The sequence below is a fragment of the Argopecten irradians genome, chromosome 6 (genome assembly GCF_041381155.1).
Source record: "Argopecten irradians isolate NY chromosome 6, Ai_NY, whole genome shotgun sequence".
NCBI classification, from domain to species: Eukaryota; Metazoa; Mollusca; class Bivalvia; order Pectinida; family Pectinidae; genus Argopecten; species Argopecten irradians.
In genome coordinates, this window is record NC_091139.1 from 14,549,470 (window position 1) to 14,563,925 (window position 14,456).

The following is a 14,456-nucleotide window of genomic DNA, read 5'->3' on the forward strand; positions in this document are numbered from 1 at the left end:
TCTATACTCGAAAGTCTAATCTGTTCTATTTACCCCACTTTATGTTAACGTATGGTATCTTAAATTAAAAGATAAGAACACTTGCATAAACATATTACGTATTTTAAAGTCTTATATGTTCTTAAACATCTCTTTGGTAATGATTACGTACATAACACTGAAAACTTCATGTAAACAAGCTTTTTTATTTATCGCGTTATCAAAGGCAAAGTTGGACAATTAATTATCTAACGAGAAGTACAACGTAAAATTCCAAATTATGCTAAATATTGCTGAATTAGCTGCTTTGGTAGTTGTAATTTTTAGTTTTTCTTCTGCTTTCCTGATGCATTGTACATCCTTTGCAAATGTAGGTTACATTTCATTTCTCAGTTTCAACCTGAAGTGGTCCATCGTCAGTTTTCTACAGACAAGAATGATTGTGTGCGAGAATATAGGGACACTAAGTATCGGACTGGTACGACAGGGGGCTATAGACCAGATGGCGTTTGTCGGCATCAAGGTGTTCGACATGTCGGCCAAGAATGGCCAGGACTTCATACCGAGTACTGCCCAGCAGGTCCAGTTCAACCCTGGTAGGACGTCCTCATTTATATGAAATTCAGTTCAATATCTATCTAGAATAATGCTTGACTTGATTTGTCATGATTAACATTATTGCACTTATAACTTTGTGATCAATATAATAATGTCTTTTTGCATATTTTCGGCTATTTAACTATCCTCACACACTAAGAACAAACATCAGCTATATAGAGTCTCTCTTTGAATTCAAATAGATATTGATTTAATCGGCTAACATCTCCTTATAAAGGGCAAATGTTTGGAAATTCATAAATATCTTAATTTAAGTCTCTCATTAGCTCAATGAAATTGTTTATGTAAAAGGGTTTTGCTTCTCATTGCTTTGTGTGTCAGAATCTCGCTCTTTATCCGGGTTCATGTTTTTCCTCTGAAGGTATGGCCAGGGCCTCGTGGGATGTTCTTATACCTGATGATAACCTATTGGAGAATACTGAGAAGTTCAGAATCGCGCTGGAAGAACCTGTCAACGCCGTGTTAGGGAAGAGCAGCAAAGCAAATATCCGTATAATCGACGCCGAAAATGGTATGCTATATATGTAATATATGTCCAAGGCTTGATTGAATAAGTATAGTAGTAATCATTTATTGACACACCGAAGTCATTGACCGCAATTTAGAGACGACTTACTTGTGACAGCTTATGCTGTTTTCATCTCCTGATATAATACATCAGAACGTCTTTTTCGTACATTCCAGAAATAGTACAGTCTATGCTTTGAGTGTTGATGTAAACGATTTCCTTTGCCAAGTACGTCTAATGATGCTTGTTATATAAAGGTCAAATATTTCGTGACGTTTTGTGTATGAGCATGTTGTACAATCAACCGACATCGTCTATTTCAGGAGAGTGCCCCCAGTACTTTGGCATGATAAGTAAACACAACATTGACAGTAACGACGGATTCTTACTTCCCGGAAGTGACATAAATGAAGAAGCGGAAACTGTTGTTTCTGTAAGTCTAGTCAGTAGATTGATATATTTTTTTATAATTTATGTTGATAGTACAGTTAAGTTAAAGTCTTAAAAATGAATTATGCCACACCGTATTGCCCCGGTCTTTACTTTTGTTTGATAATTAATTTTTAGTTTATTTCATTTCCGTATTGTTACTATACAATTCAATTTGTTTTTAACTATTTTCAGGTGAGTTGTTATTTTAAGTATTATCGTGTTATAACAGATTAGAAACAAACCACAAAACACATTTTAATAACATCGACAAAGATTTCCAGGACTAATTGATATGATATTTTACAGTTCCACAATATGAATCCGATAGACACCTCTAGCCCATTCGACAATACGTACAATACCGATCCTGCGCAGACCTTACCCTCGTCAGCAGTAAGATCGTCCTCACCAGCCTCAAGGTCATCACAGACAGAGGATAATGAGGGTAACGAGACGGTGACAACCAGGAGGAAAGGAAAGAAGGGAAAAAGAAGGAGTAGATCAAAGAAAAGGAGGAGACATGGCAGCCTGAAGAAAAATAAACGAAATAAACAGAAACAACAAACGACAAGTCAGCAATCACAAGATCCGGAATCCATCTTCACGAACCTGCCAGTCGCTTCACAGAAAATTCAGGTATGGTAGTTTACTATTAAATGAAATGCGAATAATGATATCAAATATGAAATGAAAGAACATCAATCAAAGATAACTAACTTAAAACGTATCAGGGAATGTACTTTGGAAATATAGAGATAGTTTAAGCTCAGTCAAATGATTGCTTAACAAGTTGAAAAAGATAATTCGTAAAGTAATGTCAAAAAATCAAAACTTATTGGGGATGACACACGTTTTTAGTGGAATGTCGTTATCATTTATTTGAAATACACTTTTGCCCGACTATAAGTAACCTCATCCAATATAGTAAAATATCAAACGTATTGAATATAGTAACTAAAAGAACAACCCCTGGTATATGTATCAATAATTCAACATTCTCTCCTCTCATCTGAAGTGAAAATTGTTATAATCAAATTTATTGAGTTGGGTCCGAGATATAACAACTAATCTTTAACGTTTGTTTTGACAATATAAAATGTCACCCAGCTTGTTATCGTTACTTCAAACAAATCTGACTCCAATGAAAAGCTTTGATTATTAGATTAAGGGATAAACGTTTCTATTGTATCGCCCTGGCTACTGTTGCCCTTTGTTACCAAGCCTGTGATTTAACTATTGTAGGCACCCCAAATTTGCGCCAGGAGTACAAAAGGTTTGCTTCATTTCGACGAGTTCGCGCAGAGGATGTACAAATGTGATGGCGAGAGTTGGAAATCCTGGAACCCCGACTCCAACCAAGATCAACCTGAGCCTGCAACTAGATGTCAACAAGGTTAATATAATCAACATACTACTTTCAATAGTTCGGTTTATTTACACAAATAATTCGGTATATGTGCTTAGCAATTTCAATGGTTTTATGTTAGACCTAAAGACCGAAGAGAGTATATTTTTCCCGAACATGCAATAGTTAAATGCCGTTTAGTTGTTCGGTCTCGATTCGCAGGTTCTTTCCTTGTTAGTTTCACTATGTATCAAATTGGTTCTCGATAATCAGTGCTATCTCTCTACAGGCTGGTCGGAGTATGACGGGAGATGCTACAAGTTTTTCGAGAGTAAACTGTCTTGGGAGGCGTCTGAACACCACTGTCAGGGCTCACACAGTTCACACCTTACCAGCGTTAGATCAAAACGTCACTACAAATGGATGCTCAAACTCGTCGGCAAAAACTCATTCTGGATAGGTACGTTACATTATTCCAGGTCAATTCTCTTTCACTGGTTGGCTATTAAAATTTAATTGTTGTAAAATACTCTGTTCAAAATTTCATTGTTCTTTACTATTTATTTAAAAGCATCATAAGATATAATGATTTTTAGAATAAGGCATTCGAACAAATTGCAAACGAGCCATTACTTATTAATAAAAATAATTAAAAATATAAAAGTGATAAAATGAAAACCAATGTCTAAAAACGTTTATACCACCTTCACTCATTACAAATTTTGTTTAAACAGGATTAAACGACAAGGCGAATGCCAAGATATGGCGGTATGTAAATGGTGAACCTCTAGGTTACACGCGCTGGGCGCGCGGTCGGCCTCGAATCAGAAGGACGGTTCATCGGAAAAATTGTGTTCTAGTCAACACAAAGAAGAAGTGGAGAAACAAATTTTGTGATAAAACGTCCAAAAAATTCATATGTGAACAATTTATATCTTCATCTTCGTCTTCTTCACAATCGTCATCTATAAAATCCCTGCGAACGAATCCTAAACGCCATGTGTCTCGAGGTGGACGAAGGAATAGGAAGTCGAGGGGCTTCCTCAACCAGTTCTCAAATTAAAATGTGTTAGTTATTACATGAACATACCGCTATAAACTATGTACAGAAATATGGACCTCATAAAATAGCAGTGTGTTGAATGATACTTCCGTAAGGAACGTCTTTGAAAGTGGAATGCCAGTCTTTGAAGAGGGCGTTTAAATATTGCAGTCTGAAGTTAAGAGACTGATTGCAGGTAAAGGATGAAAACACTTACTTAACAAAGTGAAACGAGTGCTTGAAAGGACAGTCATATAACGCCTGTTCATATCTCTAAGACAAAGTGTCTTTCTATGGGTATTTTATGCTGTGTTGGCATAGCAAAAATGTATCGGAAAAATCCAATAGTGGAAGTATTAAAATAAATAAAAAGGTTTATGAAAGTACAAAATGGCACTGCCTACAGTACCAAAAGGTGTGAAACGCATTGAATCTGAGGATTCACGGAAGACTGAATAGGTATTCTATTTATAGGTAACTGTTACAACCAGAACGTGTTGATGAAGTTAATGAAGATTATCTCTCTTCTTCTCTGGGTTAAATAATTAACGTCCATTCTCAGGATTTTACAATGACGAGGGGGAATCTTCAGAACTAATAACACGAACCTACTTTGGAGGCTACAACTTGATAGTAGACGTTACCGATTTGTGCAATCGATAAAAACAATGGTTCTCGTCAAGGCACATGCATCCTTCCCCCGGGCTGATGAGCATATTGAAGGACGTTTATTTTTACGACTTCAGGAATCTGGTTAAGTAAATCTGCCAACGGGAAGGAAATAAGACGGATGTCTTGTGCAACGTTACACAGGACGAGTGTATCAACTAAAGGTGGCATATTCATTGTGTTTCTCGTTGGCCAGACAGCCACACTAACGGGGTGTTGAGTGACATTGGTATTGATGGACTCACGCCTTCACGATTACTCAACGGCCAGTGATATATGCTTACAGAGGTCGTACCGCAATAGTTATACATCTAATACCCTTACGGACTTACAATATTATAATTTGTTTTATTCTATGACATTTGTTCCTCGTTGATATGATGTATATAATTATTCCGTACATTACGGATCACAGCTGACGGTAGACAACTCGTGTGTAGTATAGTGATTATATCTCCTCTGAATCGCGTTTTACAAGTCACTCGGTTGATGTCTGTGCTATAATACTATCCGGTACGTTTGCCATGGTGTCTTTGTTTCTTTTTATTCACGACGCAATACATCAACTCGATATTCATCATTATCATACTGTACCAATTTGTATGCTAATGTGTTCATTTTTATGACTTTCTCCATGTATCAACTAAAAAGGAATAATTTTCAAACCACCGCGTGTAAAATTGTTATTCTAAATTTACTTTTTATTATAGAATGCTACAAGAATGAAACGTTTCATTATTAAGTATATATAAGCAATTTAAAATATCGGTCTTATCTTGATGATCTTCACTTTACAACAATGATGAATGTCTAAGTTACCGATTGGAATTTTTTCATCAGTCAGATTTACCATGAAGTTGGTTTTCACCAGAAAAAAAGTGTTTGTTGGAAGCCGAAGCCCACTATAGGTGTAGCTGTTAGTCGTAGGAATGTCATACTTATAGACAGGTATATCAGTCCAACTGTTGTGTTGCTGATGTATTCACCTGTAGGTACCACACGTGGTGCGAGAACGTTTTGTTTATTTGTGCAATGTTTTATTTTGAGCCCTTTCTAGCAGCAGGTTTGTGATAAATGTCGTGTGGATCAGTCTCTGGTCCATTTTAGTCCTACATTGTTCCAGTTTTATGGACAGAAGGTGTATGTCTGAAAATAGGCCTCTATACCGCCGTGTTAAATACGAATTAATGTCGTAGTTTATGGTAAACATGAAGTACAGCGATTCAAAGACGCACTTGTAGTTGACAAACAGTATTTCCACTCGTTGGATTTACCTGTAAATAAAATTAATTTCTTTGAAAAATAATTAAACCCCACAAGAAAGCATCATTTACTCAAATCAAGATGTCTATTGCTTCAACAAAAAAGTGCTGTTTGGTTGCAGCTATACAGTATGGGAATGTACGAGGTTATCTCCCCTGTTTCGTAATATTGAATTAAAATTAGTATACTTCCTTCGGTATTTTATAGGAACATATATCGGTAAGTGAGTTGCCCAAGTTATGAAGATGATTTATTTTGAAATAATATGAAAATGTGTAGTGAGTGGTTTATAAGTTTAGATCAAATGAATCACGGAACTGCTACGCTAAAACATGTGTGAAAGAATCGTCATATTCATTGTATTTGGGAAATAACATTTGTCAGTACTGATATCATCAAATTGAACGACTTACACCTTGTAAATGTACTGTGTTTCTTCCAGTAATTTTTAGTAATGTGGTATGCTCTTTAGATTTAATTTGATAAAACTACTTCGTATGTTAAAAAGATACAGAAATGTAATGAGCAGATATTGTTTCGACGCAAAAAAAAACTATAACCTTTACACAGCTATATACTAAGAAATCCCATATGACGTCGATTATTTCGTGATGACGTCATCAATACATATTCTTCCTCGATATAAGTCCGCTACTGCTAATCCAGTTATAATGTCGCTATATTAGACCCGTGCCACTTAAAGTAAGCGTGACTTGGCTACATCATTAGGTTACTATGCCACTAATATAATTTAGTTAATTAATTATAAAATCCATGGGATCTTATCATATATATTTTTGACTAAAGGAAATAAACGGATTTTGAAACTAAGTAAGTCTTTATATGTACAATATTCTGTATATACAAAAATAATGTAATATAATATATATTTTCACGTGAAAAAGTTGTATTTATGTATAAAATTGAGAATTGTATATTATTGTGTTAAATATCACGTATAAGATATTCTTATCTTAGCTGTTGTTAATACTTGTCAAATATGTCGATTTGTTTACAATACATCATGTTGCTTACAGATATCCAATTAAATAAATCTACATTTTCAAACAAATGTTCCTTTTCTGTTATGTTTCTTAGGCCAAAAATATATGTCTGTTTAGGGTTACCCAACCAACCCTATTTTTTACCCTCGACCCTAATTTTTTCCACTTTTCATCGAAAAAAAATCTGGATTTCGATCTCAGAATCCGTTTCCGGTCATTATTTAAGACATTTTATAGACCAAAACAACAGTAAATACCAAGTTATATGTTAAAAAGAAGACAGGTGGGTTATTTCGAGATGTGTTACAACTTAAATGTTTTTTGTAATTTCGGAATAAGTTTAAATATTTATTCCTCCACTGTCAATTTCGACTAGTCTTATATTGAAAACAGAACATCACTCAATTGTACTTTTTCAATATCTTCTTAGGCATTTAACGGCGACCTCATTGATTTCCACATCATATACTTAAATGTGTTTGTAAAGTCTGCGGTGTACCTATGACATTTGCTTTCTTGGTGTCTGCCATCTCCACCTGATGTTGTAGTGTTAATTCACAAACACAGGCAAAACATTCCACATTATACCGCAAATGGGTAATCCAGTTTTCACAGTCATTTCCTATTCTGAAATTGATCAGAAATTAATTTAATTTCTGGTCAAAATTCTTACCTGAAATTGACATAAAAGCTAGCTAACTGATATGAAATTAAAATGAATTTTAAAATGAATTTCATATCACAATTCAGTATGATAAAATTCTGATCAATATCTGGACCTATTCATGTGAAATTCTAGTCACTTTCAGGTCAGAACATTTGGTTTGTGTTTGGTCCTCATAAGTTGTCGTCTGAAAGGTATTACGTTTTTGCATATTACAGAGTTATCTCCCCTTTCGGGTAGGTATTGATTGTGCATCATGTGATTGCGAGCGTAAAGTCATACTTTTCCGAGAAACCGACGTTAATTTCGCTCACAAATAAGGACGTTATAATGATACTTACAATCACGCTCTCGCAAATGTTATCGTCAGTTCTAGTCTAGTTTTCTCTTAATGACATATAACAGACAAGTGTTTAGTTTTCATTGTTTAATCTATAAACGTGTTACATTGTATTGTTCACATATAATTACAAATATTCTTTATAGTCAACATACATTGTTATGGGGTATATCCTTCATACACTGTATAATGCATATCAAACACCAGCGCGTGTAACTTCAAAAAATAAATATACACTCAATATACTGTAGAGCCCTGAATTGAGACAGTAGCACGTTTATATATGAAACGGACAACAATTCTTAATATTGTCACAGAACTAGTGACAACATTCTATTTGTATATGACAAATGCTTTGTGTATTTAGCAATATGTAAATACTAGTAATTGATCCGATAAAAATCGCCAAAAAGAGAGTTGTATATATCTTCACTCCTACTGTCATCAACTTCACTTGATTGCAATATGTGGGTTAGTAAACAATTAATTATCAAGCTCTGATTAATGTATAGACATTTATTTTTGAATGCACTTTGGTATATTTGGCATCGCAGTAATATTAGTAATGAAATAATGCGATTTATCATATTCATATCAACGATATCAATGATAATAAATGCTTACAATTAATCTCATATATTTGTAAAAACACTTTTGAATGCATATATCCATTCATACGTATTTTCTCCAGTCATTTTTTCACATATTTATGATACAATAAGATGTATCGTAACTGGTATGATGTCGCAGTGTATTGGCAAGTAATGGCAGCTGAGTGAAGTCTACAGAAAAAAATATAATAGGCTGCTGAGTGATGTCTACAGAAAATATAGACAAAATATCATAGGCCGTAGAGTGAAGTTTATAGACAAAATATCATAGGCCGTTGAGTGAAGTTTATAGACAAAATATCATAGGCCGTAGAGTGAAGTTTATAGACAAAATATCATAGGCCGTTGAGTGAAGTTTATAGACAAAATATCATAGGCTGTTGAGTGAAGTCTACAGACAAAATATCATAGGTCGTTGAATGCAATTAAAAAAGACAAAATATCATAGGCCGTTGAATGCCATTAAAAAGACAAAATATCATAGGCCGTTGAATGCAATTAAAAAAGACAAAATATTATAGGCTGCTGAGTGACGTCTAGAGACAAAATATTATAGAGGTAAACCTTGTATAAATACTAACTGTATACATATTGTTTACTCATTTGACTAATCCTCAACATATGTTGTGGTGTGGTAGCTATTAGGAGCGTTACGTTGTAAACCACGTTGTTTTCGCGTACTTACGCCCGGTAGGTCAAGCGCAAATTCAAATGCATCGCGTGAATAATTCCATAAAACCTAACTACAAAAGCACAAACATACTTAACTTCGCAAACATGTTACAATTACCGAAAACGTGAATTATTATTGTAAATGCGGACATAATGTGGTTTAATACTTGGTACTAGATGAGTATTAGCATGCTACATACTACTTAATACATAACATTACCTACTACACGTGTATATTGATATATATGTAGTTATGGTAACAATCATATAGTTCTGTGTGCTACATGCTTTATATTAACTACACATTATTGTATATAAAACATTTATACATCGCTTACTCTTAAAACATAAATATGAATCAAGAGTATTAAATAAATTCGATAAAAGATATACATGTAATACATGTCATCTTAAATCCATGTATTCAATTACATTGATATAATATCATTATTCATTGTTCCTGAATATTCTGATTTGTCGAGTTCATTAATGCCAACATTGCAATTACTGAAATAACTATTATTGTGAAACAATATTCAGCATCGTGGCGTATAAACAATACATATACCTACTGATTACTTAGCCAACAAGGTCATATATTACAGATGAATTAGTCTGTGTTTGTCCTCATTGTTTATTTCACATGTTAAAGTCTGTCTATATTTTCTTTCCTTCCATCGTTTGTTTAAAAATAATAAGTATGAACATCACGTGACGTCAGACAACCATGACAACTATGAATGTTTTCGGTTATCTTTGAACTCCAAATCTAGTCATAACAAACTTGTTTTGGCTTAAATTTGTGTGGACTTTTGAGTCCTATGGAAGTAGAAGAAATGACTTCCATACAATCACGTTTCGATGTCCACTGTATAAAAGTCACCATTAAACCATTATCCGTATGTCCGCTGGCCTGAATCGACGCATGTCCGACAGCACATTCGGTAAAAATATTCCCTGTCGCACACTCGGAACCTTTCTACAAGGGGACAGAACTGTGCCTTATCTTGGTCCACGCAATCTGGAAAAAGAACCATTGTTAGCAATATCTACACAATATTTTTTTTAAAATTATTGTCATATATTGACATTTGATTAGTATTCCAAAAAGACTGAAGTATTTTCGTAAGTGTATGATAATAGGAAAGTTTTCTATACCTTCTACAGAGGGTTGGGAATCACAGTTGTTATGACATTGCTGTATTGTGGTTGGTTTGTCCTGAGGCAGACAGGCAGTACTCCTCTCCCCACGGTAGGTCCTGCACACTACAGTTCGGGTCTGGCGGCCGGTCCCACATCGAGCAGAGCACTGAAATGCAAAAATAAACAAAACTGAGTATTATCGCAGATCACAAGAGATAATTGGTTCATCGCATAACAAATACAGGAAGATCAAAGCCAAACGTCACATAACTAGGAAAACACTATGGAAAGCCATATAACTAGTTCAATTGTGAAAAAGGTCAAATCACAAGAACATATCACATAGCATGTTATAGGTCATGACTTCTGAACCATATCACCAAAACCGAAAGACGCAACATTGCTAGGCGAAAACACGCCACATTGCTAGGCCAAAACCCGCCAAATCACTAGGCGAAAACACGCCACATTACTAGACCAAAACAATGCCACATTACAAGGCCAAAACACGCCAAATCACTAGGCCAAAACACGCCACATTACTAGACCAAAAACACGCCAATAGCAAACGCAGCCAAAACACGCATTACTAGAAGCCAGGCCAAAACACGCCATATTACAAGGCCAACACGCCACATTACAAGGCCAAAACACGCCACATTACAAGGCCAAAACACGCTACATTACAAGGCCAAAACACGCAACATCACTAGGCAAAAACAAGCATTATTACTAAGCCAAAACACGCCACATTACAAGGCAAAAACAAGCCACATAACTAGGCCAAAACCCGCCACATTACTAGGCCAAAACCCGCCACATTATAGGGCCAAAACACGCCACATTACTAAGCCAAATCACGCATATTACTTTAAATGTTATAATAAGCATTGGCTATCACATTTTTTTATTTGCATAGGTTTGTAACATACATTGGGTGTTCTAGCATATCTATCATGGTTCGCGAACCACTAGAGTTAGCGAACCACTAGATATGCTAGAACACCCAATATATGTTACACACCAATGCATGTCAAAAATATGATAACCAATGCTTAACACGTGTCTATCAATACGGTCATAAGTCATTTCACCAATCGCAACGAATATCATCATTTATATTCAACCACATCAAACTTTAAGCTGTTGGTTCGATGCATTCAGGCTCAGTAACGCACAACCAAATTATGCATTTCTACAAAAGGTAGAAGACTTGCTTACTTACTAACGAAAGAGGATAGGTTCGACAGAAGAAACCGGATCATTTCGCCAATACACAGGTCTTCATTTAGTTTTATCCATCCATACAACCATTAAAACACTTGCCAAATGAATCTCTGTTGTTATTGTGTATGAATGTCAACTCACCGGTCCCCAGGAATCTGTATCCCACCTCGGGGGAGGACATGGTCTCTGTATACAGGTTTCCCAGGTCAGAGGTTTCTTCTCCTGGCTACACTGGTTCTCATGGAGGTAGGTCTGACGGTCACTGGTCATACAGAACACATTCCGGGTCGTCTCACCCATCCCGCACTCAGCTGAACACTACAATGATCACAGGAATGGCACACTGATACAAACATTTATGGAACATAGTTTAATAATGCGAAGAAAACATCAGGCAACAATTTCGCCCCAACTTCAACCCATTCTATAGTTCTTCTTTATTAGTGCTTATGAAGTATCAGTCATAATAGAAAAAGCGACCAACTGCCAAATATAGAAAAGATCAAAGTCAACAGTCTGGGTGAAATGAACGAAATTCTTTTTGTTAAAGAAATACACACTTCTCAATTAATTAAAAAAATCGATTTCTTCAATACGATGACCAAAAGTAAACAAAACTTTTGCGTTACCTCTCTCCAGTGATCCGGAAACCATACGGCTGGACACGTGATACTCCGACACTGTCGTTTGTTGTTGGGTTTCCGCGATGGACATTCCTGATCCGGTAATATCACCTGCTCTTCCTGATTGATTGTCTGAACACACGTGACGCTCCTCATCTTACTCCTATTATCTCCACACGTGGAGCTGCACGCGGACCACCGACCAACCGACCAACTAGAAAAGGACGTGTAAATCAAACGGAGGAAAAACATAGAGCGTTCCTATGGCCCAATCAATTCATTCATTAAGAAACCATCTTGACAGAAACTTAGAGCGTTCTTTTGGACCAATCAGTTCATTCATAAAGAAATCATCTTGACATACTTTTAAGTTTTTCGAATAAACGAATAAGAGTATGAATTTTACCTCATCTTCCAACTGAAACCAAAAGTAATAAAAATTGATAACGAAAGCCGTAAATAATATGGTTTTACCGTATGGAGATTTAAGAACATTCAAGTACACATATAATTAATAATTGACAATAATACAATAGATTTGCTGAATTTTATGGGCATGCTGTCATCAAAGATGCAGATAATAACATCTATGTTTTAGGGACAGCTGTCGTTTACCTTGCTGGACATGGATTGTCGTTGCATGTGCGACTGTGGTCACTCGGCCTGGGCTGAGGAGTACACAGATCATTATCTACCACCTGGCGGTCAGATTTCTTTACACATACAGCGCTGGACACTCGTGTTCCTGGAACAGAAACAAAGTAACCAGTTATTGGCCTGAGGTAAAGCGAACGTTAAAAGAGGTGGAAATGACCCAACATAGATACTGTCTATGTCTTTAACATATCTAAAGAGAGGGATTCAAAACAAAAACAATATCACTATTTGTGTGCTGCATTTGCGGCAACTTAACCAACTTTAGGTAAAGGGATACCGAACAAGTTCGGTGACGTCATCAAAAATAAAAAAAATGTAGATGTTATTGATGACTGCTGTATTCGTTTTCCTGAAAATGATTAGTACCCTACAGTAAACCCATAAAGAGACAGTCTTTTATTATAAGGTAAAACTGTAACTTAACTAATGTTTCTATTAGGTTGAATTTTAATTTGTCTTCGCATTTCAACTCAAATCAAAACAAAAGCATAAAAACTTCTGGGGCCATTTCCCCTTTTTTAATAATTTCGTCTTACTCTAAATCCTTAGAAAAATGTCCTCTAATGATCATTTAAACAAGGAATTTTTTACCTCTACCACACGAATGTGAACATTCCGACCAGACTGAGTGCTGCCAGGTGTACAGGGTGGCGTCGTGGTTGTATATTGTAGCGTTTTTGGCCATATTGTACTGATAATCTACGCCAAGATTGTCTTCCTGAAGCAAAATCTGAAATACAAACAATAAAATATGCTTTCTTAATTTGATTTACCGATGAAAATCATTTTTTTACAATAAAACTATTGAACAACATCAAACAGTGTTTGTCATAGCAAACATGAAAAATACTGAATCACAACCAATTAGTATATTCGGGCGATAATGCAACACCAAGCTATTAAACTTCATTTTTTCTAACGGTCTGTCACACTACCATGATAGTTTCAATTTTCAATTTTATGTTATTTTATTTCATTGACAACAAAAGAAGATTAAAATATTGGATTAGACATCAGCCATAACCTATCTTAGTCTTCTCCTGAAAAATTACCATGATAACAAGGTTTTCGTTTGTTGGTCCAATAGCCCTAAGCACTTCCGGTTCATCATCCTCACGTTCATAGTGGAACACAGTTCCGGCAACAGAGAACTTGCGGGGCCAGTCGATCGTCCACTCTCCGTTGATGTAGTACTCCCCGCTCTCTCCTTGTAAAGCTACCAACAAAGAGAAGAAACACACCTATATAATACTTCCGTATTTTTGTAAGAAATTGCTGACCTTTAAAGGGGGATAAATCTCTAAAACATTAAACAGTGTTCTGTTGTCATACATTAAGTTCAATGAAGAGGGTGTTTTGTCAAGATTTTCCGTAATTGTCTGTACACTGACTTTATCTTTTGATGTCAATAACATTGCTTCTTGTTTATGTTTTGCCTTTCTGATGATTTATCTTTCATAACTTTGTGATATATGCCACCATCCACCATAACGTGACGTTGATGTGAAGAGTTTTACGTACCGTGACGCTATATATAACGTTTCGGGGCACGAGAAAAGATAGGAAATGGAGTTGGAAGAGCAAATTATATAGAGAAAGCATAGAGTGAGGAGTCGTCTGCTATACCTATATCTATTTATTTGGAAGACGACTCCTAGA

At 35.6% G+C, this 14,456-nt stretch overlaps 2 protein-coding genes across 3 annotated transcripts in view; one reads left to right on the forward strand and one right to left on the reverse strand.

The window, feature by feature from the left end:
• The window catches only part of LOC138325084 (FRAS1-related extracellular matrix protein 1-like), a 69,646-nt gene extending 62,718 nt beyond the window's left edge, over nucleotides 1-6,928 (forward strand). For both annotated transcript variants that reach the window (XM_069270491.1, XM_069270492.1), the window contains exons 5-11: nucleotides 373-575; nucleotides 959-1,108; nucleotides 1,429-1,538; nucleotides 1,844-2,173; nucleotides 2,780-2,930; nucleotides 3,172-3,342; nucleotides 3,617-6,928. In XM_069270491.1, the coding sequence (XP_069126592.1) occupies nucleotides 373-575; nucleotides 959-1,108; nucleotides 1,429-1,538; nucleotides 1,844-2,173; nucleotides 2,780-2,930; nucleotides 3,172-3,342; nucleotides 3,617-3,945 (1,444 nt within the window). In that variant the 3' untranslated portion in view covers nucleotides 3,946-6,928. The remainder of the gene's footprint in view (nucleotides 1-372; nucleotides 576-958; nucleotides 1,109-1,428; nucleotides 1,539-1,843; nucleotides 2,174-2,779; nucleotides 2,931-3,171; nucleotides 3,343-3,616) is intronic.
• Nucleotides 6,929-7,936: 1,008 nt separating this feature from the next.
• Nucleotides 7,937-14,456, reverse strand: part of LOC138325085 (A disintegrin and metalloproteinase with thrombospondin motifs 6-like) — a 42,180-nt gene continuing 35,660 nt past the window's right edge. Inside the window, exons 19-25 of the mRNA XM_069270493.1 lie at nucleotides 13,850-14,013; nucleotides 13,389-13,527; nucleotides 12,756-12,885; nucleotides 12,147-12,354; nucleotides 11,659-11,835; nucleotides 10,306-10,456; nucleotides 7,937-10,168 (exon numbers count right to left, since the gene is read on the reverse strand). Coding sequence (XP_069126594.1) covers nucleotides 10,041-10,168; nucleotides 10,306-10,456; nucleotides 11,659-11,835; nucleotides 12,147-12,354; nucleotides 12,756-12,885; nucleotides 13,389-13,527; nucleotides 13,850-14,013 — 1,097 coding nt within the window. The 3' untranslated portion in view covers nucleotides 7,937-10,040. The remainder of the gene's footprint in view (nucleotides 10,169-10,305; nucleotides 10,457-11,658; nucleotides 11,836-12,146; nucleotides 12,355-12,755; nucleotides 12,886-13,388; nucleotides 13,528-13,849; nucleotides 14,014-14,456) is intronic.